The sequence below is a fragment of the Mya arenaria genome, chromosome 10 (genome assembly GCF_026914265.1).
Source record: "Mya arenaria isolate MELC-2E11 chromosome 10, ASM2691426v1".
Classification (NCBI taxonomy): Eukaryota; Metazoa; Mollusca; class Bivalvia; order Myida; family Myidae; genus Mya; species Mya arenaria.
In genome coordinates, this window is record NC_069131.1 from 40876091 (window position 1) to 40888661 (window position 12571).

Sequence of the window (12571 nt, forward strand, 5' to 3'; positions counted from 1 at the left end):
ATGTTTATATATATCGAATACTAGTATCCTTGTAACCATACTTTGTCTTACATTGTTTTTACAACTCGTATTGTAAATATGTGCATACGTATTCTTGTGTCATCATAGACCGTTGCTTGTTCTATTCTTTTAGAGTCACAACATTTTTCTAAAGGCATCTGCACCGTGTTTTAGAGACAACCTTTATTAGTTTGCTAATCATTACCCATTGTATTGCATATTCAAAAAGCGGAATGGTTTAATCGAAATGGATTATTCTCGTACAAATGCTAATAAACCAAGACGGAGTATTGAGCAAAACGGCAATACAATGGTTTAAAACTCGAGACCCCGTATCACAGAAATGGTGAAGTTATCTTATTCAGTCTTAACCTGAATAGCAATGCATGAATGAAAATCTTAAACGAAATTGAAATTACCTTAATAAAACATATATGATCCGAATAAGGTCGAAACTAGTATATTTGATCTGCTACAAAACTATTTGTTGGGGAATAACGAATAAACATATATTTTTGGTGGAGATTTTAATACTATTCTTAATTGCTCACATGCCAAAAAGAACGGCAAAACTGACACACAAAAAAGTTTAGAGATAAATTGCATAACAAAATAAACGCTTGTGAAGTAGGTGATATACGGAGGCTACTCCACCCATCTTGAATATACCTGGCATTCAAATTCAAAACCACATACACACTGTCGTCTAGATTATTTCATTATATCAAATAATATTTTAAATTACGTAAAGAAAAGAATGATTAAACCAGGATTTAAAACGGATCATTCGGTAGTATTAATAACGATATACGACTTAAAATGCGACAAAGGTCCCGAATACTTCAAATTAAATCATGCTCTTTTATTACACAATGAGGTTAATAATAAAGGATCGCATACAAGAAACAAAGTATTATAATGAATCTGCTTATCCATATTCATAATGGGAAGTAAGTAACTGTTAAATTTGGAACACAGCAATAAAATATGCATCGCATATAAAAAAGAAGAACAAAGTCTGATAACAGAAATTGTATAATTTGAATTATAATTAGGAAACTCTCTGCTTTATTAGTTTCTTCGGTCTTTAGCAGATCTTGTAGTATGTGGCCGCGGTTTTTAAACCCTGTCGATATGTGGAATCATTTTATATTTTCTATATTACCTACATTATATAAATAGCACTATCATAAAAAACCCGCATTTTACACCTACGAGATGATAATTTAAAAGGGTCCATAGTATGAACTTCACTCTACATCTTGTATCATTGCTAAAGATATGACGTAGCAATGAGGCTAGATTTTAGACTTAAATTAATCATTAGAATTTTCAGCAGGGTAACAATAAAGGCATGTTCATCAAAAAGAAATGTAATAACTTAAAGATACAAATCTTAACTCTCGAGTCCAGATAAAGGCGTAAGTAAATGTTGGCATGTACTCCCTCACGGCTTTGATACATTCCCTACCAGTTTTACATCTAGATTAGAACACTTTACAAGGAAGACCATACCTTACAACAGAATATGATAATTTACAAACAATCTATAATCGCACACAAATCATGAATATAAATCATTGAAAGTTTATGTTGATTTGTTTACATTGTGTGACTTTGTACGATAAACGAACTTCAACCCAGACAACTTGTTTATAGTACATATATGTAAGAGTTGTCAGCAAATCCTTAATGGACAGCTCACATATTCCTCTGGTTTAGCGAAATCAATACTTCTTGAAATACATTGTGTATCAAACAATTGGACTTGTCAACAGAACAGACCCCCTATATACTGGTACAATGTTCAGGCAGGAAAACCTAGTTATGTTCAAGCATTGACAAGCGTTTGTATATTCATTCTCAGCTTAGCTGTTGTCTAGCTTTTTCAATTAGTTTAAGCATCTGATACACTGGATATTCTAGCGGTGAAATTCGCATATTGACTGTATTCAAATGACTTCACGTAGGACAACACGCATTCGTGGCAGAATTCAAACTGAGCCTGTAAGGTAAATAACAGCATTCATGTTTTCATTTGTAGGAATATTTCAAAACAGGTAACTTAGCAACGTCATAAATACTTATAGTTAACCAAACAATTGGAAAACCTCCTTAAGTATGTGTACGTCATTTACTTTTTACAGAAAATCATAAAAAATAACTTTAGATTATCCGATAATATTTATTAACATTGTTAAAATGTCAGACTTCAAACGTCTGAAAATGATCAAAGAATGTTAAAGAATAAAATTAACGTATTCCTTATTTACACTTATAAGCAACGGTTCTAAACATTACCTTGGTAGGGATTGCTGATTTCCGTATTGACTTGACCTTCCTTATTGTGTTAACAACGCTGACTTCCTGGTATATATCCATCTTTTCAATCAGAATCGAAACAACACAAAACAATGCACTTTTACCTGCCCCGTCTCTGAAATTAAATTAAATAAAAGTCAAATTTTATATTTAAAGCCTTATACATTGTATATTAACTTATTTAAATGAATGATTACTGATTAGTTCCATTATAAACTTTGACTGGCAAATGTTAGTGCAACTTTAGATTTGGCTTCGTTTTCAATACTTGTGCCAGTTAGTTTTGTGGCCGCTGGGCTTGTTTCCAATGCGCCATTACGCAGGGTATTTTTTTCAATCCACTGCTTCTCAAATTTCTGGTTCGATACGTATTTTGTTGGATCACAACAGCCTTGTCTAATTCAATGATCCTCGTGGATGCCATCAACATATCTCGATAATCAAACGAAATTGTTTAAATATGCAAATAACAACTTAAAAACACCCACGAATTTTTGTTGAAAAGTTTTGATTGCAATGCCTTTGAAGATAAAATGGAAATAACATCATGATAAATGAAAACACACAAATGCATGTTGAAAATATTATATTTAATGGCATTATGTAGTAAATTATTGTATAAAAAACGGTACTTACAAACAATGAACAAGAACCGGGCCTCGGTTAGAAACTTCTCTTAAGTTTGCGTCCACTCTTTTGATAAGATCAAGGTAATCTTTAGTTGATCTCGGGATGTCACTGGTATGATCCCATGCATTGAATTCAAAGTGGGTGACTTCCCTTTCAGAACATTGCTTTTTAACAAAAAGTTTTGGGACTCATCAAAATATTTGTATTGACGTAGTGTTTGTAACCAGTAATTCATAAAACATTTTAAATATTCGCTTATAAGAATATGTGCCCGCTGAAGTGGCACATCTAATCAATTCTAGGAAAATCAAGCGTTGTTCTTAATATGTCTTTACACAAAATGATCAATTATAAAATCTTAAAAATGTATAGTTACCCCATTGGGTTCATTGTGTTTGATCGTTAGGAGTCTTTTTGTGCAAAAGCCGTGGTTTTCTTGTTTGGTCCAGCTGACTTGAAACATGCCTTGTTTTAAAACGTGGTTTCCAGCAGGATAATACAATCCGACATTTTGTTTCTGAAATATTGGGATTAACAGTATAATTAACTAGAGTCACAGGTGGCAGTTTCAGGTAGAAATACTGATTTTTTAATATATGTTATTATATTAAAAAACGTTTTTCACCATCACTGACTGATTTTGCTACCTTTGACTAAAGTAAATTTATGATATAGCAAATTAAAACGCCATCTACTGTTATCAATGTTAGCATTTATAAGTTTAATATGTATAAATAAATTACAATACATAGCTAATGCATAAACATAAATCAATCTTACAACTTTATCGTAAATTAAGATAACCATACTTTTTGTTTTTGTGTTGCATGTTCAAAACATACGACACATGTGCAATTTTCCTGCAACAGCAGTGTCAAAAAGTCAATCACAGTTTCTTTCAAAGGAGTTTGTACAACCAAGAAGTGATTCTTCTCTTTCAAGCTCTGAAAAAGGAATTTCATTATTGGCTGATTGATTGATACTGATGCGCTTGGCACATTTAAATTGTTAATATTATTTAAAACCTCACTGCACTGCCTATTGGTAAGCATTAGTTTTTTATATTCTAGTATTCTAGTATTCTTCTGGTTATCATGATCTGAGCACACAATGTAAATCAATCAAGGTGTATATGCTACTCACATCGATGTAAACAGCATTTATATATCCAGAAGCTCCTGGTGTGCTATCAAGGAACAGACAAGGTCTGTTGCGATCTCCTGAAATATATATCATCAATGCATCTTAAGTATTTATGGTTTTAAATATAAAGTCAGTTTCGATCCATTTCCATCAAATTAAAGTTGAACGGCAAACACAACATCATTTTACGAGTGGAATGTACCATGAAATGCAACTTAAACATTTCATTGCAGTAAAATATTCGCAGTAAACCATATCCGAACAAATTATTATTAAGCTTCATTTTTTATCTCTAAATATCAAATTTAACAGAAATAAGATTTGGCTATGAATATATATATATATATATATGATAGACATGTTTATGCTACAAGGATATGAACATTACTATCCAACTTTCACCAGACTCAAAACATTCACCTTGAATCATACTTTTTCCAGAAGTCTTTTGTATTTCGACGGTCCATAAAGTTAACAATGATATAAGTTTATTTAATATTTAACATTTCGGTGCTTAATTCTGTTTCTTTGCTCATATACGAAAAATCACGTAGATGGCAGCAATAAGAAAAATATTTGTTGTACAACAATGTGGGCAAATGTGAACAAATGCTTTTCAAAGTTTTCACACGTTAACAGATATTGCCGTATATACATCACAAAATACGCAAGATATGCAGGAAAATCAAGGCATGCCAACATGGTGAAGCAATATTATTCAGGTGACGACCAATTCATGCACTAGATTCGATTTTTTCAACTTTTAAATATAGTTTTTTGTCCGTACAAATATGCATTATGAAAGTGTCGCTGTGTTGTTTTGGTTGGTGTAGACGAAGATCAGTGAAACCCATCAAAGAACTGGAATTTAAGCATTTATATATAACTTGTTCTGCATAATATAAAGATGAATCCATAACAAACACATTCAAAACTAAACAACTAAAATTAATCTTATATTAGCTCAAACTATTAAGATGCTAAACGAACGTCAGTTGTACTTCATAGGAAATGTCTGTCAGACAGTATCTTTGACGTAGACCATTTGAAGTTACTTTGTTTAATGTCACTAAGACCTCCGTTAAGAGTTGCAAGTTATAAACAGAATTGGTACAAACATTGTATTCAGTATAGATTATTGATTATAACACATTATCTATAAATATTATTCTAACCACTGAAAATAATAACTTATGCTCTTTCCCAGCGAATGTAATGAATACTAGCACATAAAGCAGCAACATTATACTACCTGGTATGTCTGCAAATGGTCTGTTCTTGCCTTTCATTCTCTTATTCTTCTCAACGGCATGCATTTCCTTATCCGATGGCTTTTCTAAAATGGTTTGCATCTCCTGCATAATCAAAGAAATAGCAATATTTGCTTTATTGATTATTATCCCAAATTTGTTTATATGTAAAAGTGGTTTAATACTGTCTACATTAGAGTAATGGACAACGAATACGTTTAATATTGTTTCATTTGCAGAGAATGTATTTGAATATCTATATCGAAAATAACTGTGCCAATAAGTATGAAATAAAGTAAACAACAACAACAACAACAACGTGTTAACCTGAAACTGCCCGTTGAAGTCTTCATCCCCCATCTGCCTCATGTACTGGCGAAAGTATTTCCCTCTTATTGGTTTGCTGATATCACTCAGTGAACAGACGAGTGCTTTATGTAAGAACTCGTACTGATTCTAAAAAGAAACATGCACTACGAACTTGCCATTTGTTATACTCGACATATTTTCACAGATTTTAAACAAAATTCAATCAGATGAAATTTGATGGATTGATTTTAAAAATAGACAGTCAGTGTATGATCACACACATAATTGGAGGGGCGTGAAAACAAATTTTAGAAAACAAACAAACAATAAACAGCGTCGTTTACATAAAGGACCTTAACAGAACTTTAACATGCATGATTTAGACACTTACATTCGACGTTAAATATATTGTACAATCAAGACAATTACTGTACCGGTTACTAGTGTGAAGGTATATACATAAATGGTTAAAAAACAATTAAGATAATTATGTTGGAATGCCAAACTTATATAAGGTCTGTTCAGTCTAAGCGACACAACTATTATTGACATGTTTCATATATAAATAAAATATTGAATCTACTTTTTATATGAAAAATGTGATAACTTGCACTAATATAATCTAGGGTTTTCAAAATATATATCATATCATAACGCACCGTGGTCTGTATCATGTTGGCCCTATCGTGTCTTATGTTAATCACACAGCCAGGGATGTGTAATGATCCCTCACTCTCTCCCTCCTTTGTCAAAATATCTAGAGCAATGTATGTTCCAGTTCTTCCAACTCCAGCACTGAATGATCCAACGACAAATGTTTTGAAATAAGTGAATGCACGGGAGATAAGCCGACATTGTTGTTTCTATGAAACCTCAACACACATATAGTGAAACGTTACGAATACAGTATTTCATATACATGTGTGTTTTTAGTTATTAGAATGATAAAAGAACTGTCTTATCAAACAAAGCCCATAACGAACTAACAATTAATATCTTCTGAAAATCATTTACATATTTTTAATCAAAGTAAACACATGAAGGCATAGTTAGCTCGTACGGGTGGTGGTTATTCTTTCTGTATATACATGTATTAACATTGGAGCTAGTCCAAATAAGGCAAAATGTACCTGCAGTGAACGAGAATAGGACCATCAAATTGGCTAGGTATGTTCTGCCCTCTCTGTCTGAACTCAGTGATTCCTGTCACATCATCCGGCACACCTTTGTCAGGCCAGCAGGTAAAGTGAAGGTGATGAAGTTCTCTGGTCTCGCGACCCTTTGACAATTTGCAATGAACAAGAGATAATTATGTTTGTTAACCTTAATTGTTTGCATAATGTTCACTAAATAAAATATATAAATGCAAAACATGTAAAACTGTTCAGGTTTACAAACAAAATTGATAATACAGTAGTGAAAGTGTTGTAGGGTAGTACATCGATGCTTCTACAGCAAACTAATTTTAAAATGACTTTGATATATGCATTGACATTTCAAATGATTATTCATTTGTGTTGGTGGTCATGATTCTGTTGAAGCCCTAAAGGCTCGTCTCCTTGAATGTTATTCAAAAGCAAAGAGACCATAATTTTGTTATTGTCTAAAAAATGCAATCTTTTCTTAAACTTTAACTTAAGAATTTGAATGTAATATATGGTTTACAGAAGGTAAATTGAATAAGGAAGTTTTATTTGAAGATTGATATTTTGCTTTAAAATACTGCACACTTGTGAGATAACATTGTAATTCGTCATACGATCGCAGTCGAAAGATAAGTTTGTTTGAATAACAAAATATTAAACTGAAATAATCTTTGATAACCTTGATTTCACTCAAAAGAATAGTTTGTTTGAATACAAAAAAGATTTAAACTCTTTGCAACTGAAGTAATCTTTACGATGTGCATTGTATTGATTTAGTCCCAAAACAAGGCAGATAGGTTGACTACTGAATATCGTTCACCTTTTTGAACGAGTTGCGTATATTATATATAGGATTGTGCTTGTTCTTTCACTTATAATGCAGAACTGGTATACAATTATATATAAACTAATTATATAATTAAACACTATTGTTTGTTTCAATCTCAACACCTTTGAAATTGTGAATTCCCTCCTCTTATAGTCGGCATATTCATTCTCGTTAAGACAGGAAACAAAATACATTCCGTAGTTTTTACTGGTTTCAGGATGTGGCCAATATTGCTCGCATTTATTCTTCTGCAAGGCAATGCAAAATTGTAGTTAACGTGAATGAGGTTTGATTGATCAACATAAGGAATACAACTTAGTTTGTCAACTATGTTTGAAAAGGGTCTTATTGCATGCCATCTCGGTGAATATATTTGCGAATAAAACAAGGAATATAACTATGTGATTGCCAATGAATCTTTAAATTGTACATGTTGTGTAAAAATAATACCCCATCTTCAACAAGGTTGGTCAGCATGACAATTTTCTCCACTTTCTCTTGCCAGATCATCTGCCAAAATGGACTGAAATCCCCGAGCTGCTTTGACATAGGACCTTTAAGTAAACAGTGAAGTTGATAACAGCTGAGTATTTATGAAGACATGCACTAAAAATGTACACTAAAGTATTTGTAATGCAAACAGTTGTTCATAGTACGAAATTATATTGCAGCATGAGTTAGAAATCGTGTTATCATTGGGGCGATTAGAAACTATCAATTGCCTAATATATATTAAAGTTATAATTCAAACATTTGAAATCCCATATATTACCTAGAGCTGCAATGTACGCATGTCGTTTATTATACCCCTGAAATTAACGTATAGTGTATGAGTTAAATCAATAACAACTTAATCATCACCTTCTATACGAGGAAAAAATGTTAGATAATGATGAAATGCTGTCAATACTTTATATCTAATTTTATTATTGTTTGAAATATGTATCGTTAACTTAATATAAAATGAAGGCTTATAGGCAACACATAAGAAACACAAATTACGACTCACTTACATCTATGAAACTAGCATTAATGTAATCTGTCTCACAGTCGCGTAGCTTGATCCTTGTGTCGTCGTCTGAAAATAGATACTAATATGTATCCAATAACATACAATTAACATTCCCATAATTGATGAATTGATATTATGATTAAATCATACGTACATATTTTAACTAGACTAACATATGACACATAAACCTCAAAGCATAAGCCTTGTCAATTTGTAGACAAGAGCAGCTCGGTTTCATGGAGAGATAGACATGACCTGTCAAATGCATTTTTAAAATGATATCTCTTTACGCAATGATTTTATCGAAACACAAACCATACATGGATAAATTCCTTTATATCTGTTTCGATGACTATGCTCTGGCTTCTGCGACACGGCGTATGACTTTGTCAATCCATATGGAAATTTCTGCAAGAAAACGGGAACTGTCATTTTATGCAATTGAATAAAAGTTAGACAATCTCATTAGTTCCACAGTTCCATTTAGTGGTTGAATGTTTTTATCAAGAAAATAAAGGTTAACACATTTCTGAAATATTTAACGAATGGTGGGTAATTATCAGGGCCTTAAACAGGAAAGTTATTTTTTTACCTCAAATTCTTCTTCAATATCTATGTCAGTTTTCTCGATCACGAATTTTGTTAAGTTGTTGACAGCGACTTTTTGATTATTGATTTTATCAGCATTGTTGTAATATATACCGCCTTTCTCTTCAAATATGATTGCTGTTGCTCGAGCTATTTGGTCGTCTTCATCTAAAGGATTGGTATTGTACTATTATAACAGCGAACAAGTACACATTTAAATTATTGGACAAATGTAAGTCTATTATAGCGCATAATTTTCGTCGGGACAAAACTTACCCAATGTTTACGTGTTTTTGAACAAATTCAAAATTCGTATTAATATACACATACATAAACAAATAAACAGTAAAACAATCAAAGCATATCTAAGAACAATGCAATATGAGATAAAATATTGTATATTCTAAAGTTTACCAATTTCAAGCACACCGTCATCAGTAGTTTCTTCTGTCATCACCAGTTCAACGTGGTGTGTTTGCACGTTTACTCTGTGCCCTGCTTCTTGTTTGACGTTATCTTGAACATTGCCTGAAGCGTCAGGCCCATCTGATATGTCTTCGTATAATTTGTTTCCTTTAAAGCAAATAAATGTTGACATTGCTAATATCTTAAACATATTCAATGAATAATATTCAGTTGTCGAATAGTACTTGGTATCGCATTACAGGTGAGTCATATTCTCGGTGAAATTGTTCTTATGATTTGGTGCATATCTATTCAAAGGGTCTTGGGCTCGAGTCCTGCCAAGGTACGTTCTACAAATGGCCAACCACACCGGACAACTTAACTATCGTCTACCCAGAACCCAGACTCGAAAACGAGTTAATCAAGCTGAAAACATACGTATACGTTTAATTATTTACCAGTTTCAGCGTGCTCGGTTACTGAAGTGCGATGATGATACGCCTGACTGCCCTGACTGGTTTCCATATGCTGAGCGGGAACAGATGAGTGTCCTAAATAAACAGATTGAGCACAGGCTTAAGGAATTCAATAAGTATATTAAAATAACGGCGGTTATTTGTTTTCAGGCTTTTGTTTTTTGCCAATGATTTCTGTTAAAAAGCAAACACCAAACAAGCTCTTAAATGATTTTAATGAAAAAACATAGCATAAAAGTATAAATATGTCTATAATGAGATTAGGTGATATAACAGATACGACATAAAACATTACTGTTTTTCTGAACTGTAGCGTAGACAACTGGCTGAGTTGTGTGTATTTCTTCGCTGTGCTGTTCTTCACCTTGCGGTTTGTTCCAGCATAATTCATTTCTTTAAAATGCAAACATGACAAAAATGATATTTTATCTTTAATAAAATTGTATATATTCAGATTTAACGAGATTAACTATTTTTGTTCAAGATATAAAAGGTCTTAATTACCAAACATGTAAAGTCTAATAAATATATCATTTTTACATAATACCTTCGTTTGAGAATGATGACAGCAAGGACAGCCGCTACAACTACAATAACAGCACCAATTACCCCACCGACAACCGCACCAACTTTTGTTTTTTCAATCTCTGTCTGTTCATTTCTTGCTGCTAAATACATATGTAATTGAACATGTTGATTTTACAACGGATTAGTCATAATGTATTCTAATTAAAAAACACATAATATGACTTTCAGATAGATACAACAAATACATTTTTTCTCATGACTTTAATTCACAGACAAACGGAAATGTATATGTATATGTATAGTGTGTCTCAATGAGGACAGGTTTTATTAAACTGTTTAATAAAATAATCTGGTTTGCAATAAGATTAAAAGAACTGTTCTTTAGTGAAAATAAGTGCACGTTCGTCTTATATTTTTGTTCAAACGAACATCTTAGTCTTGTATCAAACCGCAATCAATGTTATCTTATGTCATATGATATTTTAGGAATAATTATTTCTTAAATTAAAAATGTATTACATGAACAACAGAACTCACATGCATTCAAACAACCGCCATCGTAACGCCCATATACACAAACGTCGCATTTGTCTCCTGTGTACAAGGCTTTACAATCACACTTTCCATCAGGAGAACAAGTGTTGTCTAAGCAACCCAGACTACATGTGTTTGAACAGTCTTCTCCATACCGACCTGCAATACAGTTTTCACATTGTTCACCACTATAATTACTCCTGCAGCTGCAGGTTCCATTTAATGAGCTGCAAGTGATACCCTCGCAACCTCGACTGCACTGCAAAGAGCAGTTTGATCCATACTTGCCGGCAACACAAGTGTTACATGTACTTCCAGTAAAGTCAGGCTTACATGTACACGATCCGTTAGGGTTACATGTTACGCTATTGCAGCCAGAAGAACATTTCTGATCACAGTTACCTTCGCCGTACCGCCCGTCTTCGCAAGTCTCACATTTATCTCCTGTGTAAAATTCTTTGCAATCACACTTTCCATCAGTAGAAGAGCAAGTGTCTAAACAACCCAGACTACATGGTTTTGAACACTCTTCCCCATACCGATTTGCGCTACAGTTTTCACATTTCACTCCACTATAATATTCCCTACAGGTGCATGATCCATCGATAAGACTGCAATTATTTCCCTCACAACCACGGCTACATTGCATTGAGCAATTTCCCCCATACTTGTCATCTACACACGAGTCACATTTGATTCCAGTAAAATTAGGCTTACATGAACACGTTCCATCGTTTTTACAGGTTTTGCCATTGCAACCAGAAGAGCAATTCTGATCACAGTTATTTCCAATACCATAATATCCGTCTTTACAAGAGAGACAATCAGTATGGTTGGTACACGTACATGTTGTTGTAACACAAGTATAGGAACATTTCGAAGACGGGTTCCAAAATCCTACATTGCACTTAACACACATTAACAGCGTATCGCAAGTTTCACAGCGGTCAAGATATTCAGGTGGACAGGTTATACAAACCACAAAATTAACTAAAAATAAAAGTATATATATAAGTAGCATTGTACTTATAATTTCATGTTCACATGAACTTTAAAGAAATAAGTACTCCAATTTAACACAGACCTAAAACGTTCTTCATTCACTTCCGCGCTGGATATTTTGACTACTTAAAATAATAATCGAAACCAATGTATTAGCTGTAGAGAAAAGGAAGTGAAATAACTGAATATCTGATTACCCAATTTGAGATCAGAATAAACCAGTACTTTTCTATGTAGTAGAGGAATTTATTTCTATACAACGGCATAACATGTCATTATACATTGGTTTAAAGTTTAAAAATTTATATCTATATAATATCGTTATTACAGTCTAAACAGTCAACGGCATAGAGTAAAAACAACAACATATGATTGTATCGTTATGTCAAGATAACTCT

At 32.9% G+C, this 12571-nt stretch overlaps 2 protein-coding genes across 2 annotated transcripts; both read right to left on the reverse strand.

Moving 5' to 3' along the window:
• Positions 1–552: 552 nt before the first annotated feature.
• On the reverse strand, positions 553–8775 carry LOC128205441 (receptor-type tyrosine-protein phosphatase mu-like). The gene is made up of 14 exons (XM_052907073.1): positions 8642–8775; positions 8401–8437; positions 8079–8182; positions 7751–7876; positions 6785–6933; positions 6314–6449; positions 5673–5801; positions 5348–5450; positions 4096–4172; positions 3762–3896; positions 3329–3469; positions 2959–3116; positions 2302–2437; positions 553–2005 (listed from the first exon to the last, which is right to left on the reverse strand). Exons 3-14 carry the CDS (start codon positions 8175–8177, stop codon positions 1898–1900), a joined length of 1497 nt encoding a protein of 498 aa, XP_052763033.1. The 5' UTR covers positions 8178–8182; positions 8401–8437; positions 8642–8775; the 3' UTR covers positions 553–1897.
• Positions 8627–12208, reverse strand: LOC128204706 (multiple epidermal growth factor-like domains protein 10). Its single transcript, XM_052906107.1, has 6 exons — positions 11175–12208; positions 10657–10777; positions 10405–10502; positions 10092–10184; positions 9643–9801; positions 8627–8706 (listed from the first exon to the last, which is right to left on the reverse strand). Exons 1-6 carry the CDS (start codon positions 12190–12192, stop codon positions 8627–8629), a joined length of 1569 nt encoding a protein of 522 aa, XP_052762067.1. The 5' UTR covers positions 12193–12208.
• Between the last annotated feature and the right edge of the window lie 363 nt (positions 12209–12571).

What these genes read in the sequence shown, in the direction of transcription:
- LOC128205441 (XM_052907073.1), bottom strand. Translation starts at nt 8,177, where the DNA reads ATGTCAAAGCAGCTCGGGGATTTCAGTCCATTTTGGCAGATGATCTGG. An exon ending in CCAACCTTGTTGAAGATGGG is followed by an intron (nt 7,877 to 8,078) that starts GTATTATTTTTA and finishes ATTGCCTTGCAG; the next exon opens with AAGAATAAATGCGAGCAATA. An exon ending in TAAATGCTGTTTACATCGAT is followed by an intron (nt 3,897 to 4,095) that starts GTGAGTAGCATA and finishes TTCCTTTTTCAG; the next exon opens with AGCTTGAAAGAGAAGAATCA.
- LOC128204706 (XM_052906107.1), bottom strand. Translation starts at nt 12,192, where the DNA reads ATGCTACTTATATATATACTTTTATTTTTAGTTAATTTTGTGGTTTGT. An exon ending in CGCTACAGTTCAGAAAAACA is followed by an intron (nt 10,185 to 10,404) that starts GTAATGTTTTAT and finishes CTGTTTATTTAG; the next exon opens with GACACTCATCTGTTCCCGCT. An exon ending in AACCGAGCACGCTGAAACTG is followed by an intron (nt 9,802 to 10,091) that starts GTAAATAATTAA and finishes TTTGCTTTAAAG; the next exon opens with GAAACAAATTATACGAAGAC.